At 36.2% G+C, this 23,922-nt stretch overlaps 1 protein-coding gene across 11 annotated transcripts in view; it reads right to left on the bottom strand.

Moving 5' to 3' along the window:
• Positions 1 to 23,922, bottom strand: part of JAKMIP1 (janus kinase and microtubule interacting protein 1) — a 170,422-nt gene that overhangs the window by 25,125 nt on the left and 121,375 nt on the right. For 10 of the 11 annotated variants that reach the window (XM_087737413.1, XM_087737414.1, XM_087737417.1 and 7 more), the window contains 9 exons: positions 23,779 to 23,907; positions 22,356 to 22,484; positions 17,018 to 17,101; positions 13,117 to 13,179; positions 11,763 to 11,861; positions 8,623 to 8,724; positions 5,547 to 5,600; positions 4,470 to 4,535; positions 688 to 756 (listed from right to left, as the gene is read on the bottom strand). In XM_087737413.1, the coding sequence (XP_087593539.1) occupies positions 688 to 756; positions 4,470 to 4,535; positions 5,547 to 5,600; positions 8,623 to 8,724; positions 11,763 to 11,861; positions 13,117 to 13,179; positions 17,018 to 17,101; positions 22,356 to 22,484; positions 23,779 to 23,907 (795 nt within the window). Of the gene's footprint in view, positions 1 to 687; positions 757 to 4,469; positions 4,536 to 5,546; positions 5,601 to 8,622; positions 8,725 to 11,490; positions 11,862 to 13,116; positions 13,180 to 17,017; positions 17,102 to 22,355; positions 22,485 to 23,778; positions 23,908 to 23,922 lie in introns of those variants that run through there. The other variant, XM_087737422.1, reaches the window with a different exon arrangement.

Below are 23,922 nucleotides of genomic sequence, written 5' to 3'. Positions count from 1 at the left end.
TTTAAGATGAATGTAATGGTGATTAGTTATCTACCTGTAAAAGGTGTGGCGAGGATTAATCAGTGTTTGTAAAGCCATTTGAGGATGAGAAGCACAGCACGCATGGTAAACCAATAAAACCAAACACTCATTCCAAAACTCTTTGTTTAATACATTGAAAAATAAGGTCAGTATAGCACTGAGTTTGTTATGCAAGACAGACCTGCTTTTGAGAAAACATTCTGTCTTTAAGCATGAAGACCTTGGGGCAAGAAAGGTCATCTGGAGTAAGAGGTCTTTACAACTTGTCCAGAAGCTGAATACCAGAGAACAAAGGAATATCCTTGACAATTCTACTAGCATGACCCCAAGATTAAAAAGATGATGCTGTTGCCAGTCAAATTAATACACAGAGAAAGCACAAAGACAGTTTCACTCTGTTTGGTTAATATGGTCTGTAAAGTTATGCCTTCATGTCCTAATTTGTATATATTTTGCTATTTTTTGTTCTATATAGCTTTGACAGTTCCCTCCCACCCCAAAGAATACAGGCAATAAATTGTTCTAGAAACTTCTTGCCAATTTTACCATGAAGCAATCTTTGTTAAGCAGAGAAAGGCAGCAAATCAACCTGTGATGAAGCTTATACACATTCCTTTGAGATGAGTTTTACCTAAATGAATTATATTTTTAGTTATTGTTCCTTACCTTTTCATTCTCCAGGTCTAACATCTTCTGTGTCAGTGCAGCTTCCGTCCCCTCTATCTGTTTTAACCACTACATGAACACAGCAGTGTGAAGAGGAAAAAATAAAAAATGAAAAAAACAGAGCTTTTGAAAAATTTGCACTGAACATTTTGCAAGTTTGTTGCCAACACTCCCAAGCATATGCTTCCCCCTTACTATCTATTCACTTTGAAGTTGCACATGAATAAACAGGTTGTGAAAACATAGGCAGAATGGAGGACTGTAGAAACATACTAAAGACTAACAAGTGGAGGCTGTTTTCCTACAATAAAGTAAAAGTTTTTTCCCTCTGTAAAGTTCAAGATACAAAATAGACTTGGGTGAAGAATGCAAAATTAACCTGATTGTTTGCAGCTTGATATACCCAATGCTTGTTGGCCTGATTTGCAAAACCATCACATGATTTCAGGGAACCAGCCCTGCATTTTTCCAGATGGAAATTTAAACAAAAGACAAGGTGGTAAACTTGATACTTTATTTTGCACAGTTTGCTGCACCCTTCATGGGAAGAGGCTCAGTTCTAAAACATTGGTAATGTAGAGGGAACAATAAAATGGACAGACAGATGGAAGTTCATGCAGTTGCTACCATGAATCCATTACCATTCTGGTGATAAACAAAACAATCAGAATTAAGAAGAATGGCCATTGCATTCCAAATGTAAAATTACATATTGTTATAGCTAAATGCATGGATAGAAGGTTCTTGCTTAATTACTAACCATCACTAGGATTATATTAATATTCAGCATTTAAGTTTATTGGAATGGATGGGAATGCTCAGTTCTGAATTGTTTTATTTCATTTCCTTATTGGTCTACAATAAGGATCAATGACTAGCTTACAGAGAGTATAGTTTAGACTAATGCTTCTTTTTGCAGTGCCAACTCCCATTAAGACCAGCTATAGCTTTGCCACTGATAATGATCACTCTCCTCAAATGCTTTGCTTACTAACACTAGATTACTCCTATTTACTTTAGTTCTTTTGGTAAGAATTACACATCAACTTTTTAAATTTAGGGGTTTGGTGAATTCATTCAGGCTAAGACTCAAAGTAATTAATGACATATCCATTTTTTCCCCAAAGATTTAAATAGGAAATCTGAAAACATAAGTTTACAAATAAGCAAAATGTGAATTCATTACTTCATCCTTTTGGACCTTCCACTATTTCAGAGACTGGTGGGTAAAAATGGAAACTTGTTTTATCTACTTAGTAGGTTTAGCTTTGTACAGAGCTGAAAAAAGTGAAGAGGAACACTATTCTCCAGTGATTCTATTTTCATCATCTTTGTTTTCTTCATTTTGAAGGTGACAGACTGAAGATATTCCTAAGGAAAGTCTCATCACTGATAAAGGATTTGGCAAGACAGTGAGCATTCTGAACTCTTGAAATCAATAGAAATGGGAAGTCCTCAGCATCTCTCACAGCTACCCTCAATATTTGCAAATGAAGGGTTATTTGCAAAAATTAGAGGTCTAATTTTTTTGAAGGTATGAATGATATGCAAAACTAAATGTTGATTCTGGTCTTTCTATGCCTGTAAGCCTTTCTGGAACCGAGAGGCACAGAAGAGACAACCATGTATTTAAGAGTCGTAATCAGTTGTATCATTCAAAATAAGCTTCTGGAATTGTGCCAGCAGAACCCAGAAACTTTCCTTGCCTGGCAGCTTGATTTCCAAAAGATCACTTATAGTGGCTGATTATAATAGCTTTGATCTAAATAAACTCTAAATGTGATTAATTAGCACATGTGAATATAACTAGCACACTGCCTGTGTCTATAGTACCATTTCTGTACCAAAAGATCCCATTATGAGATGATTATATATGATAGTTGCTTGTAATAAGGAACTATAGGAATGCACATGGGAAGCTGTCTGACCCTTATTTAGAGGGACATCTGAGATGGTTATATTACACTGGAGAAGGCAGTGGAGTTGCTTTAAATTTTCTTTAATCTAAATTCAGTATATGCACCCAATAGAACTTCTGTTTAAACAATCATCCAGTCTTACTTATCAGATTTTCCCTGATTTTGCTGTAAAACACAATATTATGAAACATGGTATCATGTTTGTTTTGTTAGGGACAGCATAAGGCCATTCTCTGTTATTCTTTGTCTTAGTAAAATTTGGACATGGATAATGCCTTCTCTTATTGAGAAAATCAGAGTCAGATGATTAGCCTGTACCTCAAATGTGCACCATGAAAAAGAGGAAAAGGTTTCATGCTTCTCAGAGTACCCTCTTGATTCAGTTTGCTATCAGATTGTACTTATCAGATTACTGTGCGGCACTTCACTAAAATCACATAAAATGGATAGAGTCCATAGATAACATGAACTATTTTAATCTTGTTCTTTAAATGCAGTCTGTTTACCTATACAAGATAAAACTAAAAGCTCCATCTTTCTGATGGAGTGTTCAATTTGTGAAATAACCAGATTTTCTGAAAAGACTATAAAAAAATCAGTTAAGGCAAACTAGGAACTTTTGTCAAAAACAGAAAAAAAAATACGTGAAATGAAATTATAGACCGACTTTAGCATAAATAAATAAAGTCTCCATTGTAATTGTATGTTTCTATTCATTTAAGGAATCATTTCAGGTGACAAAGCTTCCAATGCCTTATTGCTGTGATCAGTTGCTAATGGAAATAATTTATAGATAACAAAGTGTATGTTCTATTCTGCACCACTCTGACACAAATTAAACAAGCTCCCTAATTCCAGTGGCACTTTCTGCACAAGCACTAATCTGCTTGAGCAATAATAACCCAATCCAGTCCCTAAAGTCTGGCCTGTTTTGCTCTCTATCTTAGACTTGTGTACTGGGGTTCTTCCACCTATTGGATGTAAAGGGCTATGATCATCACCTCTTCTTTTCAATGCTATAATGCAATGAAAAGCATAGGGATTTTAGCACTTTTCCTTATTTTTATTTTGCTTATACCAATTACTCACTTAAATCAATGATTATTAAATTACCTAATTTAGATTATCTACATTAAGATATTTAGATAAGTAGATTATCAACATTATACCAATTAAAGCCATTATTACAAAATGCTCAAATTTTAATTTTAAAGTTCTGATTCTGAATTTCAAAAATGCATCTAGGAAAGATTTAATAGAAACCTATGAAAAGTATGGACAAAGCTTCTTCAGAGAAAAAGGTGAGTCTTAGTTCTAAACGTCACCTTTATTCATAGACAGATTATATTCTCTTTGTAACTGGAGAAGTAAAGAACTAGTCATGCAGAAATGGGTGACCTGACTAATTACCGATCTTGTACAAACTGCTTTTTTGCTATCTATGCCCACTAACTTACAGAGAAAAGGACCCCACAGACCTCCCAGAGCTTTTTCAGTCATACACAGAAATGAGCCCACAATGGACCATGGTGGTAGAACTTACAGAGGACTTCACAGCGCCCTGTTCCCAGGAAGCTGAGGACATTGGCACTTCTGAGAACGAAGTCTCTTTTGTTAAGTGGCTTTTTAGTACTTTATTCTAAGGGAATATCTCCAAAATGTGTTTTTATTTTTAAATTGGGTTTATTTTGTAAGTTTGATTTTACCTCAAGACATCACAATCCCAACAGTCATGTAAGGACGAATACATGCTCCTATCCAGACAACCTGAACAGAAAAGCCATGCTTCCCTGGCAAAGTTATGTGATATCTTAGAAGACATGGTCAGTCTTTAGGCAGAGAAAAATCTTTACTGAATTCTACCTTTTCACAGAGGGAAAGCACAGTCCCAGCTTGGATTATTGCAACCTGTTCTTCATTTCTCAAATTCTAAAACACAAAAAGATGCATTTTAAATTGGATTGGAAATCCATCCTTGAACACAAGCGATAAACTTTAACTGTACTTTAAAGAATAAATCAGCTATAACATTTAGGATTTTGTAAATATGACCAGAAAGGATCCCATGATTGAAAGTATTAAAAGCTAAACCAAAAGTACTTAGTCTCCACTTTATTTCAGTACACCACTCCCACAACACTTTTGCAACAGTTAATTATTCAATCAAAATTAACTGGTTTCTGTCAGAGATTTTGAAATGTCTTTTTTTTTTTTTCTAGTCAGAAAAATGCCAGTTCTCTGGACTATAGACCTGCAGCAAGTGAATCTCCCCCTCATGCAATTCAGAGCTAGACTTCCCATTAATGAAAACAATGCAAAGAGCAAGTACCATAGAAACCTCCACAGAACTTTCAACATAAAAAATAAATCTAGAGCTTAAAACTAGTATTATAAAGACCTCAAACTTAAAGCTACCTATAAACTGGGCCCAGCTCCATGGATGTTTGTGCCCCAGCAGCATAACCAAGATTTTATATTGTATTTGGCAATACGGGGAAGAAAGGGAAGCAGTTATCCTTGCCCTTTCTCCCAGAAAATCCACTCCTGGCAGAGGCATCCTTCACAGTAGCAGGTGCTACTATTACTACTCAAGAAGAAAAATATAGGAATAACTTGGCCTGGTTTTGACTTCCTTATTTTTCTCCCCTAGCCTGTTTTATATCTTTTCCCTCTGCCTACTACAGTGCCTTTTTTCCATGTCATTCAGCCAAGATCAAATCCTACTTGAGGAAATACACTTTTCACTAGCATCAGTTTAACTGAAAGATCTTCTTTTAAGTTTGTAAAAGTAGTACCATTCATATTGTTCACACAAATATAGGCATATAAAAATCACCCTGTGCATTTTCTTGAATGTTATTTTCTCCTGTGGGGAAGAAAAAAATCTGCTTTAAAATAACCATGAAACTAGAGGTATATTTGAAATTAAAAATTTGTTACCCCATTATCTCCAAGAATATCTAGCTTCTTCATAAGTTCAGATATATTCACATCCTGAAAAAGATGTTCAACACTTATTTTTTATAAAGTAGGTGAGAAACAGTTTTTAAATGCTACATTTTATGTACCCTTTATTCACTTCTGCATGCAAAAAGACTTGAAATGTAAATAAGTGAAACATTAGTTTTGCATCGCAATTACAGAAGTGTTATTGATACTTTCAGAGACAAAACCAAATGTCATTCTTGATTATAGCAAGCAACCTGGATGTCTGTGTATGAGGGCAGAATGTTCCTGTACCATTCACATTTATCATCCTGCTGATGTATGCAGATGAAAGATCAAAACTGATAAACAGGCTTAAAGGACTGGGTTTTTCTGTTTGTTTGGAGTGGAGCATCAAGCACATCAAGCTACAGAAGTTAAAAGGACAGAGAGCATGAACAAAATAACTGCTAAGAAGGTTTATTGGGTGGTTTGGTTTTCATTTTCTTTGTTAAAAAAAAGTGAATTTTCAAATCATCCTTACAGTGGCAGAAGGGAATATGCATGGTGGGCTGAACGCACTCCTCCAAACACTATCAGCTCACAACCTTTTGTGAGTAGAAAGCCACGTTTCTCTGCCAGTCAGCCCCCAGATCCACAAAAAGCAGCGAACAAACCATCCTTATTAAGGCCTAGTCACTGAAATCAAGAAAAACCCTCCTCTGATACAAAAAAAGAGAGGAATAAATTCATACAATGTCTGTATTTTAGACAGTGCCAGGGACCATTCCTAGGCCTCAGAACTCTATTTTCTACTTTAAGAAGTTGTTGGAAAGGTTCATAGAACTAACCTGCTCTAATCACATTCTCCTGAACTATTCCAAGTATGGTCCACAAGTTAACGTGGACGAGGGGTCATTCTCATTGACAGTTTGTATGCAGCCATGCTATTTGAAGGTAGGAAGGCTTGAGAGCATGGGCAAAGACCAGTTCATGTTAGTCCAAAATGCTTAATACACATGCATAAAGCGAGACAGCCTTGTTAAATGCTGGTACCCTCAAGTTCTACTCATATTCAGCACTTCTTAGAAGGGGTCAACATTTCACAGGGCTGTGTCTTGGCTCACTAGTTTCATTACTTACAGTACGTAACATGCTGGTTTGCATCTATGTGTTGTGCAACTGCATTATGTTGGTAGTCAGGATGATCAATCTTTAAAAATTTTTAAAGCTAAATTAGCTATACTTGCAAATTACATAGCTACACCAGAATGTATATTTGCTCATGATTCTGTACCCAACAGGCTACAGTAAGGAAGGCTTAATAAGAAATGAAAGATATCTTGAAGACTAGACACAGATGTGGGAGAGAATCTACAGATTACTCCATCCTGGCTCTAAAAAACGAATAATGTGTTGTGTTCAAGTTGGTCTACCCTGAGAAGTCCCCTCCCTCTCTTCCCTCTCTCCCCTCTCTCCCCAAACACTTCAGCAGTGTCTCCAAATGCTACATTAGCTATTAAACAGTGCACATCAGTAATTTTAGAATGGTGCAGAGCTTAATACACACTTGTGTTTGGATCAGTGTTAAAACCAAAACTATTGATTATGATCAGCATTGACAATGTTGAATGGAAACTTCTTTAGCTAATCAGTTACACTAGTGAAGAATGGAATTCAGTAAGACATGCAAGTTCTTGCACCTATTGAGCCAGAAATACTCATTCTAATTTGTTTATTTCCATGATGTTCTATGATGATATACGAAGATTTAGAAACCAAATCAGATTTTGCATCATTCTAGAATCTAATTTGCTACTGATGGCTAACAATTTTGAAAGACACTGAAAACATATAAAAAGTCAACAATTGCAGTATGCCCATATTAGGTGACTGCCCCCCCTTCCAGGTAAGTGAACTGGAAGGCAGATTGAAAAAAACACGTCTGTTTAGGAATGCAACAGCAGACAATGGAAAAAATATGAATTCTAGATCCTGGTAAGCTGTACCTGCTACAGCCAACATGTAAATTAGAATAACAGACAAGCTAAAAAGCAGGTCTGGCATCCCATGGAGGCTCTATTTGAAAGGTAATATGCTAACTGATGACTCTTGGTGTGGTTTGGGAAATGACTACTCAACCAAACCTGTAGGTAAGAATCAGGTTTTAACTTTTTTTCTTTTAGACTACTCAGCTCCCTAACAATATGCAGTCCAAAATTTCAGTTTCTTTCCACTACTGATAGCACTGTGCTTACTAAGGCACTAAATAGAAACAAGCCTTCTATAAGAGGACCTGTAAACACAACTACAAATACAAGCATAAATTACTAGCGAGTGCCATGGAGTATAACACACAGAGATATTCCACTTTAGTTACTCGTATAAAAGTTACCCTGGCCTGTTGTGCGACATCACTAACAAAGCAAGTCTGAATTCAGTCTTAAGTGACCCAGCATGCAAATCAATTTGTACAGCTAGCCTATACAAGGGACAAGTGAAAAGAGTAATTGTTGCTTCCTCATAGCGGAAATTAACTGAGCGAGATCCCAATGTTTATCTTGTGCTTGATCAAAAATGATAGATAGACTATCACCTGTTTGAATTAGTTTTGTATCAGGTACCTCATGCTTCAAGGCCCTGGCCCAGGCAAATAACTTAGAGCATACTCATTCAACAAACAAAATGCATATGTGCTCCACTAAACTGGGTCTAAAATAATAGGTGAATATCATGTTTCTGACCTTAGATGAAAATATTTAATATCAAGAAAAAAGTACTGTAGCAACCCTGACAATGAACCACATCAATATCCACATTCCTCTCTGCAATGTTTTTACAGCAGTACCCCAGACTAAATGTAAATTATCTTGATTGACCAGCTTTCATTTTCATTGATGAACTCCTCACAGACTACCAGATCATATTCTTATGAAACTCTTTCCCCAGTTAAAAATATCTTTTCTTACTATATTTATTTTTTCAGATTTTCCTCCCTACAGCAAGATGGCAAACCATTTCTTTGGATGTTGGGTTGGTCATTCCAAAAAAGTTCCTGGCCATCCAATTGTTACTAATGCTCTAAATATACCTTTATTCCTTCCTGTTGACAGAACAGTTGAAGTGCACTTCCATTGTTTTCAGGGAAGGTGGTTATATGAAGATTAAATGCTGGTGACCTTCGTTCTCTCTCCTGAGGAAAGATTTTGTTTAAAAACAACACGTGTGATTATACGTAGACATTTATTTCCCACCTTTATAAAATATACTTATACATTAAAAAGGCATATTCCTATTCACATTCCAAATATATGGTATTTCCTCCTACTTTCACCATATTTGAAGCATTTTGGCTTTAGCTAAGCACAAAAACGGCATTAGCTTCCAAGTGATTCCATGCACACACAGCTTCTGGAAAATAAACCGACATTCCTCAGACACAGGAACCCTTGCACACTGGCCAAATAACTGACTGGAGCCCTAAAAAATTCTGCAGTTTTTTATGTTGGTTATAGCCTTATTTAACTATTGCTTTCTTTCATGAAACAAAGAACAATTTAGGAAGAAGAAACTGCAGAAAAGAATTTAAACTCTCTCATGAAATAGTATTATCACTGAAGATTTTCTCAATAAAATTAAAGCTGTGTACCTGCTTTCTGTTTATTCTACAGTTAACCTTTCTATTAGAGCATGTAAAATCCACAGTCCTATTCACTGCACAACCCAAGATGTCGGAATATGTTGAAAGGCAGCACTACTCCATACTTATGATGTTCTTTGTGCCAAAACTAAAAATTATAAATTCCCATTTATCTAAAACTGTAGTATTTCTAAAACTTATCCAGCCCATCTACTTCAATTTCATGTGTTTCTTCAAAATACAAACCTATTATTTCTTCAAAAGGCAGAAATACAGTAAAATAATAAATAAGTGATTTTGCTTAAATTCACTTTTAATGTGCTTGCGAAAATTACTGGATTGAAGGTTCTGGGCATCCAAGGCACTGGGTCTTACTCTGAATTCTCTATGGCCATGGGAACATGAGTGAGAAAAGCCAGATTTCCTCTCCGTATTACAAGCGAAGGCACTGACAACAAGAGCTTCAGTTTCTGACAGTATAATGGAAGAGAGCTACTGCAAATATTTTAGTTCCTATGACCATCCATGCATTGCCCATTTGCCTAAATCACAAAATGAGGTGTTTTAATTGATACGGCAAGCAGGCTGCATCTATTCACTTAAGCAAGTTACGAAGCATGGCAACTCTTGTTCATTAACTAACTTAAGCCTAATTTGAAACTACAATGTAGAGGGAAAAATCTGTGCTCTACATATTTTTCTCCCTCATAGGCTCTGCTTTAAATGATTTTTGCTTTAACAGTCTTATTTTGAAATGGGCTTAAATGACCTAGCTGTTTTAATCCAAAACTAGAAGCTTAATTCTTGTCCAAATACAGTTACCACTTTAGATTTTTTTAAAAAGTATTTTATCGCATTAAATTAATCTGAATTTGCTTGCATTAAATGATAGACAAATGGTTGTGTTTTCTACTCTAGCCTAATTTTCAGCCAAAATAATTTAATTGCTCTCAAAAAAATACTTTCACGATTACCAGAAGCATTCATGAGTTTACTAAAGCATTCACATTGTCAGTCACATTTGTGTCTGCATGCTTGCCTACTAAGGAAAAAAAATCTTTTCTTGCAATTGCACAAAAATACTTCCATTGTTATTCTGTGAAAAAAAGTCCTTAAAGATTTGGCACATGACAAAACTCGACATATCACACTGAGCTATTTTTCTTGTGATTCTTCCATGTGAAAAAGACATTCATGGGGGATGTATTGAAGCACTTTTTTTCTTTTCCTAAGAGAATTTCTTGGATTGTTTTACTTCTAAGAACACTTACACTTTAGAAAGCAGTTCCTAGGGTAACTGCCAGCTCAAATGCTAAATTGTTCAGTATTTTACTTTACAGTTGCTTAATAAGATATAAAGATGTATATTAGAAAGCATTTTTATTTTCCCAAACATCGACTGAAATTCTAGTAATTAAATTCATAATTTTGAATATAATGGGCTATGACATCAAAATATATGGTTGATAAAGTAAAGGTTTAAAAAAAGATTAAGAAATGTCAAAGACAAAAAGCAGAATGTCCACATAACAGGAAGACATGACTTTTTCATCTTTATCAGAGAAGTTACACATGCCAAGATTTTTGGTGAAACGTGCTGGGCGATGAAAACTACGGAGGAGTGACAATGACAGGCTTCTTGGAGAGTTTATTCTAAGTGGTGTTAAGAGTGCTGATGATCTTTAAAACTGAACAACATGTTATCAGGCAATACAACCGTGTGACAACTGTGCATCGCACACGAGTAGTTTAGTGTTATTAAATTCAACATGGGCCTCATTTGCAAGGTGATGAGAACCATTGCTTTCTACTGTAATCACATGCTACATGTTCAGATAATTTTGTTGTTATTTCATTTATGCAATGTATAGAATTTCTTCGCTATGGACAACATACTACTTCCATGTACAGAAGTTGTACTTGCACTTCACTACTTTAACAGTGACATTCTTGGTGGTTTTTTTTTTCCTTTCTTCATTGACTAATGCCAATTACTTCCAGTCCATGCCCATTTTATACCATCAGGAAATGGATTTCAGGTAAGAGAAATTCTTTCAAAGCTGCTATCAAAACAAGTTCTTTTAAGATCATTTTACTTCATATTAATGTTGTCAATCTTAAATCAATGTAAGTAAAAGCAATTATACATTGATGTGATGGATGTGTCAGATCTTTAGATTTCACTGCATGCAAGACATGAGAAGGTGTGTTAATTTAAACAATGTAAACCAAGGCTGTAGTATACATACCAAGTGATTTTACATGCAGGAAAGGAGCAGTTATGGAAATGAAACAAATAAAAAAGGCAAAATACTGCAAAACAAAATATTTTATTAGATGAAAAACAAACTATATGCAATATATATTAGCTATATTACATCTTTATAAACATTAGTGAGCACTCTCTCCAAAACATATTAAGGCAGTGGTATCAATTTCATTATCCCAAGATACAACATTTAAAAAATATATACCTAAGTGATTTCCCTTAAACATGCACCAGACATCAGTAATCTTTACAGGAATTTCAGCTTGGGTTCAAACATAATTTCTGCTCCATTTGAGAGTTTGCAACAGAGAGAATCTCTTACTTCAAGCTCTAGCACTCTGAATTCTAACAGCTCATTCTGGTCTTTTGCATCTTGCATCTCGTTCTTCAGCTGATGCTCTTCTTGTTCCATTCTGTAAATCTATGAGACAAACACAACATCGTAACACCCTGTAAGCAATGGAAAAGGTACTGTACAGAGTTATGGGCCAGGGGTTTAGACAAAACTGTTAATTAATTCATTTTCTCATTAGAAATTGGGCTCTGTCTTAGAGATAAAAAAGGAACATCACATCAGAAAGTATTTGTGAGAACTGCCAGAAGAAAATGGTCAATGATGTCTTAGAATAGTAATCTGGAAGTAGTATGAAAAGTGATATGAATATTACATCTAAATAAGTTAAAACACAAGCTTTCTTTTAAAATCAGGTGAATGAAACTGGATTACATTAACATTTGGGTAGACTGTTCTCATTGTCTTTGTGTTCTCATTGTCTTTGCATAACTAGACATCTACTCTTTATGGTATATGAACAAGAATAATGGAGGGGTTTTAATGCCTACTTTTTAATTTTCCAGATTTGTGCTTTGGGGCACTAACAACGACAGAAATTCAAAACTGACTATTCATTATGCCAACTAATAGCTTTGGTCTACTGTCTAGCTTAACTGGGTGATCTTTTTATTTGTATGAATCTAAATAGAAGTGTAACATCTGGCATAATGTACTATAATGCTTATAATACCCATGTAACTGAATAAATTAAGTCCAGCTGTAGCTACTTTTAGTCATGAATTTTTCTTTGGTTGTCTTATTCCTATTATATTAATATTGAGCTACTAATTAACAAAAATAATTCTTTGACTTCCTGACTCCTAGCTAACTTTCCCACCAATATCAGTGAAGAACAACGAGGTCGCTCAGCTCTGAGTATATCGGACAGTAAATGACACAATAGTTATAAATCAATCAGCATTACTTAATGTGTGGAAAAAAACTGTAAAAAATGGAAGGCTGAAGGAAGCAGGCAATTTTATTAGTGATCATGACAATAATAAACTTTGTGTAACTGTTTGGCAAAATACAAGATTCCACATTATGCTTAATATTTTAGATTGCATTTTGTTGGACACTAGAAATATCAGCCAGCTTGGGTTCTACTGTTGGTTATACAACATGTAACTCCAGAATAAAGAGCTTCCATTCCCAAAGAGTACAAAAGCATATTGGTACTTTAATCAGAGACTGTTATCAGAATTTCTGTTTCTAGAGAGAAATAAAAGTAAGCAATTTTCATGTTGATGTTCCAGTACTTAGTACATTAATTTCCTTTTACCACTCCTTTTATGATAAAGGGCAGCAATTGTGAAAATATTCCCAGACTCTGAACACATACCTTCTCTAGCAACTCCTGGTTTGTTCTGATTAACAGCTGCTTTTCTTCTACCCATTTTGAATCCTATGAGGAAGAGAAGGATTAAAACCATTAAAATCATATATATTTTGTTAAACAAGACAAATGAATAACCACAATAATTTGAAGATTTCAGACATCATTGTACATTCAAGTACAAAAATGGTCACACATAAAAAAATGAAGCTATCATAAATATTTCAAGGATAAATAGCATTTTAAACTACAGAGAAAATAAAAGTTCCTTTCGTTTCCTGAAGCTGCATCTCTTGTTTCCTAATTATGTTCCAGCTAAGCATATACTTTAAAATCTTTACATATAGCAATTGTGGGTGAACGCAGTTATATGATATTTTATGTCATTTTAAAAACATTTATTTACTCAGCTTAACTCAAAACTATTTCTTTCCATTGCAGAGTCGGGAACTTTCTTGCAAAATCATCTCATTTTGAGTGGTATAATGCAAATCCCAATGGAAAAAGGGAAGAAAAAAATTTAATTACCCCAAATGACTGAAAATAAGCTTCAGTGGTATGCAGTTAATTGCCCTCTGCTAAAAGTATGACAATCAGGCTATTACACAGAGTTTGTAATAAGAAATTCAAGGCTATGGAGGAAGGGAAGTGATATAAGATATTCTATACTTCATTTGAAAACCATATTTCCATTTGATTACTTGTTCCAAAGCTGATCTTTCCTTTTAGTTTTTTTTTCCATGGCTTCAAAAGGCCTCATCAAATATCCCTTTAAAGACCCCAGTTACAACAACTCACTGCCAGCCATAGCTGGACATTCAGGTTTAATGGATTATAACAGACAAATTCGCTCTGTTCTCCCTGTAGAGAAAAGTATTTACATAACCTAGCTCATACTGCTCTACTAAGCTTAATAAAACAACAGCCAACACTTAATATGCCATATTAACTCTAGATCAAATTATTTTTTAGGCAAAAAGGACAGGACAATTTATTTAAAATCTATATGTCTTTACTAAAGTATTAGGGTTGATACTTTCTTTGTCAGCAAGGTATTTGCACATTGATGCTGCATGAGAAATTAATGAAATCTGGATATCCCGGCCCGTTAACTAGCCTTGAAATGTCAATCAAAAAATCTGAAACATTACGATATAATATTTACTCCAATTAACATTTTTTTTTAAAGTTTAGTTTTTCCACCTACTGTCCACTACAGTTTCATATTCTACTGTTCTTTCTCCTTTTCCCACTCATACACAAGAATGCGCAAGTGCACTTTAACTTCCGTGCAGTAAACAAGCTCTTCAGGGTTATGATGTTAAAAGTACCATACTAAGAATAATATACTAAAATGAGTACTGAAAAGGCATGACATCTGTCAAGAATTTTTTAAACAAATGGAAGAAATGTTAAAAATAAAATCCAATGTCCAGTTTAACATTTAACTAGCATTTTACTAAGGTCAGGGAATGAACAAAGAGTCGCCCTCACAGACAAATGCATGCATACCATAAAAGGCAGGTTCAACAGTTACATCAGACCTGCAGGTTCAACTACTCCAGTTGACACAAGTAGAAAAAATGGATTAATTTGCCCTATTGATAATTAACTTTTGCGTCTTTCTTGATGAAGTTAGTTCAATTCGACTTTCTAAGAAAACCTTAACTTCAATGAGATTGTATTTATACACACACCAGGCTACTATGAGAGCTGAGCATTCAAAAAAAAAAAAATATCCATCTGGCACATTACATACTCCAATATTTTTGAGATTTATTATTTACCACTATTAATACTTTATAAGAATTTCTTCCCTTAATATAATGTTTCTTATGCATGCACCTCAATGTACCTTGTAAAAATGGATTATTAGTCTTATTTTACATCTAGGGGAATTCTGGCAGATTGAGTTGATGAGAGATTAACAAGAGCCATTGACACTTTGAAATTACACATAAATTGTCATAAACCAAGCTTCAAATAAATAATCTTTTAACAATAAGATTCTAATCTCCTGCTCTGAATTTGACTTCCGGAAAATTGTGAAGGTCTTTGCTGCTTCTGTTTCCTAAAACTGTAAGTAAGGCTAAAAATTCCTGGGATTACGCACTAGGATCTTCTGATTCACTGTTTCCTTTTCAAAAGCACTTTAGGGACTGGTTCCCTGAATGACCATTTCACAAGTATTATTATATCACCATGACTACCACGACCACCTACATGACAAAGTAATAATAATAATAATAATAATAATAATAATAATAATAATAATAATAATAACAACAATAATAATAATAATAAAAATCACATAGTGCACAAAGTCGTCAGTTTATCATCACAACCATTTATTTTGTTGAATGTAAATACTAACAGGTCAGGAGAACTGAGCAGTTGCTAGAGCTCCCAGGAAGACACTGTCACCACTTCTGTGGAAAGCTAATAGCGTACAAACTAGCCCACTAGAGACAATATCATACTGCTCCTTGTCATGGCCCTGTTGGCCTTCTCAGGATTACTAAGAGATACAAGGTTGAAAATGTGGTTATGGATCTCATAAACTAGTAACTAATTAAATTCTAATTTCCAGGCATACCTTTTTGACATACCATTCTGGAAGCAAAATCACAGAAGTAATTTCTTACATGGGTATCCATGTTCACTTATCTTATTTACAAACACAGTACTTGCATTTTACACTGTAATAGTCAACTATTTTGTTAATGTTTTCAATTACGCAGCAATTCGCCCACAACACCTTTATTAACAACACACTAAAATGTCAGCAGTAGATCCTCCAGAGGTCTTCAGTGCCATTTATTCTTGAAAAAGCTCAGTGAGCCATCATTTTTAGATTGATAACATATTCTCTATTTTTAGTAAGATTTTCTTTACACTGAATTTATTAAGCAAATTGCAGTTTGTGTGGAAGCTAGCATAAACAATTTTTATCCTTAATTTGAATATGGTCCCAAAACCTTTGTGTTTATACAGAGTCTTACAGAAAGTTTTTTCTTACAAAGAATAAACCATTAAAATATTGATATCATTAACTTGGCATTATTTGTAGGTTGCTTTTATTCAGTGCTACAGGTTCATTAGTCTTTGAAATGTATATCTATAGATAGCTGCATCTTACTTTATAACCATATGCTACCTGCAATTTAAAAATTGTTATTTCAAAAAATGAAGTGTAAAATAACATCTCTCAAATTTTCTCAGTGTGTTCTAGAAGTTATGCAACTGAACATCTTTTAAATGCACTCTCGTAACTCTTAATCAGCCTTCAGATGCTAGACATTTTTAAATATGCATCAGTAGTGACATCTTCGTCAAGTATTTACAAGATATACTGAAGCATAAGGCCTAATTTTACTGTGCATGATGGTATGGGAATTTGAAAGCAGTTGGGTCCTCCAAGAATTTAAGCCCAGGACAGTAACACTACAAGTGGCTTCCAGTAACCAGACACACCAAGTGGTTCATTTCTCTAGCTGAAGTGTGTGTGAAATTGATTAGTTTTTTTAAATTTTCTAAGCTACACACCAGAAATATTCTTCAGTACAAATATAGAATATTTATTTTATTGGAATTTATAGCAAATATAAACAAAATGGAAACCAGGAGAAAAGCCTGCACCAAATAACAATGGGAACAGAATTTACAATGCATGTACATGTGGTTATTTCAATATTATGCTTTAGTGTATTATGTGTTAGAAAATGAATCTTTAATGGCATTTTTTTGCCTATAAAATACTTTCTTTTATTTAAGTAATCTAATGCTGGAGTAGTAATTAAGCTGCACCAGTCACACTAACACACCAGCAAGCAATGAAGATGGCAAGGGCACCACTGCATGCAAGGGAGAAAATGATGTGGTAGAGGACATTAAGAGAGCCTTTTACCTGTCCTTTCTCGATTAGAGCTTTCTCCAGGTCCTCAATTTTTGCCTGACACCTAAGAAGATCAGCTTGCAGTTGTTCACGAGTCTGGGGGGAAAAAAAGTATTAAAAAGTGTGTGTGTATGCATGGACATCCAGGCAGACAGGTAGATTTAATTACACTCAGAATCAAAGTAAAGATACTTTCTACCCACTTGTGGGTTGTCCAGTCAGCTTTTCATGCTTTTGTGTTTATGTTACAAAATGTTTAAAGCCATCGGTTTAACAGCATTTTTCCTTCCTAGCCTAAAAAGATGTTATCATCACATATTCAGTGACAAAGCTCCTCCCAGGACAAAAAAAAAAAAAAAGTTAGGAACTGAAAGAGGTCATAAGCTTTAGTAATTCAAGGCAATTGGGAAAAAGGGGCAAGAGACAAAGAGAATTGCAATAAGTGCTGAAAAAGGCCTATAGTTAAATAAAATATATTGATCCAAAATAATTTATATATCCCATAAACAGCATACACCAGTCAGTTTTTCTCATTCTACATGATTATTACACTATTATGCTACAGTAGGTATTATGCCCCAAGTCCAGTGATGCCCTAAAAGGGACTGGATCATAGAATCACAGAATCATAGAATCGTCAAGGTTTGAAAAGACCCTTAAGATCATCGAGTCCAACCGTTAACCTAACACTGCCAAGTCCATCTATACCATGTCCTCGAGCACCACATCTATCTGTTCTTTAAATACCTCTAGGGATGGAGACTCAACCACTTCCCTGGGCAGCCTGTTCCAATGCTTGACCACCCTTTTGGTGAAGAAGTTTTTCCTAATATCCAATCTAAACCTCCCCTGGAGCAGCTTCAGCCCTTTCCTCTTGTCCTATTGCTTGGTACTAGGGAAAAGAGACTGACCCCCACCTCGCTACAACCTCCTTTCAGGTAGTTGTAGAGAGCAATAAGGTCTCCCCTCAGCCTCCTTTTCTCCAGACTAAACAACCCCAGCTCCCTCAGCCGCTCCTCATAAGACTTGTGCTCCAGACCCTTCACCAGCTTCGTTGCCCTTCTTTGGACATGCTCCAGCACCTCAATGTCCTTCTTTTAGTGAGGGGCCCAAAACTGAACACAGCACTCGAGGTGCAGCCTCACCAGTGCCCAGTACAGGGGCACTATCACCTCCCTGGTCCTGCTGGCCACACTATTCCTGATACAAGCCAGGATGCCATTGGCCCTCTTGGCCACCTAAGCACACTGCTGGCTCATGTTCAGGCGGCTGTCAACCAACGCCCCCAGGTCTTTTTCTGCCAGGCAGCTCTCCAGCCACTCCTCCCCCAGCCTGTAGCGTTGCATGGGGTTGTTGTGACGCAAGTGCAGGACCTGGCACTCAGCCTTGTTGAACCTCATACAGTTGGCCCCGGCCCAACGATCCAGCTAAACAAAATTTGTACTAAACAAAAATGATAAAAATCAATGGATATCTCTGGAGATCTTCAGTCACTGAGGCTCCTTGAACTACTGCAAGTACTTTTCCCACCCTACTTCAGGTACTCTCCCACCCACACAGTTCAAAAATTCCCACAGGGATTTCCTTCTGCATCTTCAGATCTATGGGTCCTTGTTGTTTACTGTAAACATCATCTAACGTCATGAATAGGAAATGTTCATCCCACCGGAACACTGGGCCCTACAAAACTAACCATGCAAAAAGCTACCTTCTGACTCACTCAAAAGATGGATTTGCACAGATGTGACAAAAGAAACCAAAATGTCATTAAAAAGAAAGAGCAATGATTCCAAAGTGTACTAAAGGGACAGTTTGCAAATGCCTGTAAAATAAAATTTTAAAAAGCTATTACAAAAATATTGATAGCAGGGTCTCCCTTTCCATGAAGGCAAAGGAAATATATAATGATATCTCATAACTGTAAAATACATGAGTGCCTCTGAAATCTTACTTTAATAGTAGATGTAATTATGCTCCCCTCCCCAATTCTAGCTTGAGAAGTGATCTCCAAAGTCCTTATTGCTTTCCTTGGCTAAGTGTCCTACTTAAAAAGAGAGTGTTAAATGTTACTAGGCTTTTGTAAGATGCTGAGAACTCTAACAAATAAAGCCATAAAGCAACAATTCTATTATAAGAACTGTATTTCACAGGAAAAAAAGTTAAGGTTGGTTGAGAGCCACTTCAAAGAACCTTGGAAAAAACCCAAAACGAAACATGACACATTTTAATGTAAAACCTGAATCTTCTAAATATTGGCTCTGGGGATAATAGACTAAAATTTTTAGCTGTAAATAACTCCAGATAATGTCAAGCAGTTTACATTCTTCTGTAACTTTTATCTGGAAAGCTTTTCTTATTAATACACAGAAATTCTGCTCCCATAAGCATACAGTTTCTATACCTGAGAATATTCATTAAGTGGATTTTAAAACGCTTGCCAGAGAAAATGACGTGGATGAAATAGTGTACGTGTATGCCTAACAACCATCAGCAATCTAGCAATATAGAATTTTGTGAATATTTTATTAATTATTCCAAGCAGTGGAACCATTGAGCTAGGGGCAGCTCCTACCTTTGGGATAAATTGAGTCCATCCCCACCAGTAATTTTTAAACCACATTAAAATCTTTTCTTTCTGCATTATTAGCAACGTGTTGCAGTGGCACAATACAATGAAGGCCACATGTAGCAAGGCAGTAATATGTAATAATTCACAATATTCAACATGTTTCTCCACTGTTGTTTTTTTTTTTTGCAGGGGGGGAAGTCAGTTAGGGATTTTTTTAATGCTTAAACACTTCTAAAAAGAATCACAGTCCCATTGAGGTTGGAAGGGGTCTCCAGTCCAACTCCTGTGCTCAAAGCAGGGGGGCACCTAGAGCAGGTTGCTCAAGACCTTGTCCAGTGGAGTTCGGAATATGTCCAGGGATGAAGACTCCACAACCTCTCTGGGACACCTGTTACAATGTTTGACTGCCCTCAAAGGAAGAAGGGTTTTTCTTATGTTTAAATGGTATTTTTTGTATTTGAATTTGTGCCTGTCGCATCTTGTGCTTTCACTGGTTCCCGCTGAGAAGAGTCTGGTTCCATCTCCTTTACTCTCTCCATCAGGTATTTACACAAATTGATAAGATACTCCTGAGCCTTCTCTTATCCAGGCTGATCAGTCCCAGCTCTCTCAGCCTCTCCTTGTTTATCAGGTTCTCCAAGCCCTTAATCATCTTCGTGGCCCTTCACTGGAATCTGTCCCATATGTCCATGTTTTTCTTGTACTGGGGGAGCCCAGAGATGGACCCAGAACTCCAGATGTGGCCTCATCAATGCTGAGTAGAGAGGAAGGATCACCTCCATTGATCTGCTGGGGACTTTCTTCCTCATGCAGCCCAGGAGGCTGTTGGCCTTCTTTGCTGCAAGAACACATTGCCAGCTCATGTTCAACTTGGTGTCTACCAGGACCCCCCACATTCTTTTGTGCAAAACTGCTTGCCAGGAAGCCAGCCCCAAGTCTGTACTGGTGCATGGAGTTATTCTTCCCCACATACAGGACTTTTTCTTCCCTTTGTTGAATTTAATGAGACTCCTCTTTATGCGTTTCTTCAGGCAGTCAAATGGTCCCTCTGAATGGCAGCACAACCACCTCATGTACCGACCACACCTCTCAATTTTGTAGCATCTTCAAACTTGTGGCAGGTGCACTCTGTTCAATCATTGAGGTCATTAAGGAACAGGTTAAACAATACTGGGCCCAGTATCAACTCCTGCAGTACCTCACTGGTGATACACCTCCAGCTGAACTTTCTGCTACTAATCAAAACCCTCTAAGCCATTTCAGCCAATTTTCAGTCCACCTCACTGTCCACTTGTCCTGTCTGTACTTCATCAGTTTGTCTCTGAGAATATTATGGGGGAGAGTGTCAAAAGACTTACTAAAGTCGAGACAAATAACATCCACTGCTCTCAACTCATCTGCCAAGCTAGTCATCTCATCATACAAGGCTATCAAGCTGGTTAAGTGTGATTTCCCTTTTGTAGATCCTTGTTATCACTCCCCGTCACTTTCTTGTCTCTCAGACATTTGGAATCAGTTGCCATTATTATTTGCTTCGTCCCTTTCCTAGGGACCGAGGTGAGAATGACCAGCCTTCAGTTCCCCAGAGCCTCCTTCTTGCCTTTCTTGAAGACAAGAGTGACATTTGCTTTCTTACAGTCCTCAGGAACATCCCGCAACTGCCATGACCCTTCAAAGATAACTGAGAGTGGCCTCGCAATGACATCGGTCAACTCTCTCAGTAGTCAGTAATCCACACGTTCAAGCTGCACTTGATGCAGAATGAAGGACATGAGGTGAAGATGGTGAATTTTCCAGCCCTATGGCTATTCCTTGCCCATTTGGATGTTACATGTTCATCGTTATCATGGTCATCGATCACAATAGTCATTCAAGTAGAGGGTGACTTGTAAATACGCTACATTTCTAGACACGCCCCTATCTGCAAAGAGTTCAGATAAAGTAGAAGAAATTTTGCCTCTAGTTTTGCCTCTTTTTTGATGCCACTGCTGTTCAGTAAACAGATCTGGGGACTGACTCAGAGCTCACCAATTCATTATGAAGTGATTTTCCCTCCTCACTAGTTTTGAAAAAACAGAAAGGAAGATGTTAGCATGACTTCTGTTGACCTCATCTCTGCACTAAACGGTTAAACACAGTGGTGGCAGAAGGGTAAATGAAAACAGAATACATACTCTCTCACACCTCAAATACTTGTAGTACAGAGATTGATGTGAGGATAAAATAACCATTTCTTTCAGAGAGAGTAAACAGTCACACATGCTGAGCTAATAGGAACAACAGTTAGCTATGTACTTTACAGTGGAAGAATACTCTCAAACTGAGATTTTTAAAAACAAATTATGATTTCATATATTCAACAAAACACTTGAAGAAAAACTTCCTTTGTCAGATTTGGGTCAGATTTTTAATATACTCATATGATAAAAGTACCTAAGTACTTATAACAACCTATTCTCCGATTCATTTTAAATCCATCATGTTGCTATCCAAACTGCAGGTTCAATTGGGATATCATTCTCAGTAACTCTGTTCTCAATAACACTGTTTTACTACTGAAATCTTTAATATATTATGCATGCTAGAATAAAGTATAATGGTATCTTCGTCCTGATTGCACCAGATGAATCTAAATTGTCACCTTACTGATAATATCCTCTAATCCTCAAAAACATTGTGCTTTGCATTTCACGGACCTGCAAAGGTATCTCCTGCTATTCCAAGTTTTTTCAGCTTTTTCAGTGATTTCAGAGTTAAAAGAAATTTCAGTTAAAAAATTACCCTTGCTTCTCTCTCTGCATCCAGGGTTCCACCAACTTGTTCTTGAAGCAATGCATATGCTCTTTGCAAAGCTTGATACTCTCTTGTTAGCTGGCAGAACCTTAGTTCAGCTTCTTCTTTAGGTGTGCTCTTAATGAAGAGGGGGGAAAAAAAGTGGGTTTGTATAAATATATATGATAATGGGTTTGTTTATGTAGACAGATAGACTCACAAACACAACAAGCAACAGAACTCATACTGAGTCTCAAAGTTTAATAAAGGTTTAAAAAACTGCAAAAAGTGGAAATGGAAGGAAGGATGATTTGAGGATAATGCAGAAATGGAGAGATCAGTAACTGTGTCTACCTTACAATTTCATGGCAGTGTAAGTTACTATATAAGGCAGTAATGTATAGAAATGGGAAGAAACTGACTGGGGAAAGATGAGAGGGAACAATTTTATGCACCACTGTCTTCAGCAACTCCAGAGCCAACAGGGGCTTCAGAAGGGGTTCGTTCTATTTGTCATGCAGTCCATCACTCCCTCCTTACTCTTTTTCGCTACAATGCCAGGGTAAAGCATTTTACCAGCACAAGCACACTAACACAGAAGTTGTATTTCAAAAATGATAGGATGTTTTTTTAAATTCCTTTTTTTTTTTTTTTAACATGAAGTATTTTTAATGTCTTAATTTTCTTTGAATTTTGAGCAACTGACATCAAGATTTTCGAGATCTTTCCTATAATGCTGAGGGCAAGAAATGTCCTTCCCTTTAATTATATTTTGCTCCAGGAACTTGAGCTCCAGGGAAAAGAGATTACAATATTATTAGATATTAAACCTAGAAAAATAGGAAGCTTTTTGTGACTGAGGAGTATTAGGCACAAGTTAGTAAACAGGAAAGATGAAAAAGAGCATCTAATTCATACTTTGTTCTCAGCCCTGCAATCTTTTAAAGTAGGCCAGCTGCAGTGTATATCACAGAGCTGAGACAAAACTCGTCAGTGAGTATTTACTACCTATGATCATTTAAGCCTTAATGAATTGCAAAAGCCTCTCCAAGTATTGTAAGTACAGGAAGAAAATCCTGGTTGTATCAAAACAGTCAAATAAATTATAAGGTTGAAAGGCAAACTATTGTCTAGTAACTACTGACTTTTGGCAAAGCATCGTGCCTATTCATTTTCTTTTGACTAATAAGAAAGGCTTGGAGAAAAACAAGTTTATTTCTCATCCCAATATCTGCCAATTCTGTCAGGCAGAATATTGTCTTATTAATTCTATTGCAATGACTGTGGATGTGTTACTGGACTTGAAACAAAACAAAGAAATTCTCTGCCAAATCTTTCATAGATCTTGTGGCAGAACAGCTGAAAAAAATGTTTGCATTTATACTTCATGTCAATTTTTATAGAACTTAAGAACAAATCACCTACTACTTACATCTTCCAAATCTTCTTCTGGTGTTGCTGGTGTTCTGTCTGTTTTATCTGTGTTATATGAAGTTATAGATGATGTTTCTGAATCAACAGATTCTTCATCAAATCCAAAAAATGTCTCCACAACATGCCTCTGAAAAGTTAGTTT

The sequence above is a fragment of the Nipponia nippon genome, unplaced genomic scaffold, assembly GCF_047370975.1.
Source record: "Nipponia nippon isolate SJK-2023a ecotype South Korea unplaced genomic scaffold, ASM4737097v1 scaffold_6, whole genome shotgun sequence".
In the NCBI taxonomy this organism is placed as follows: Eukaryota; Metazoa; Chordata; class Aves; order Pelecaniformes; family Threskiornithidae; genus Nipponia; species Nipponia nippon.
Note: the sequence above shows the minus strand (reverse complement) of the source record. Positions and strands in the feature narration are given on the sequence as shown.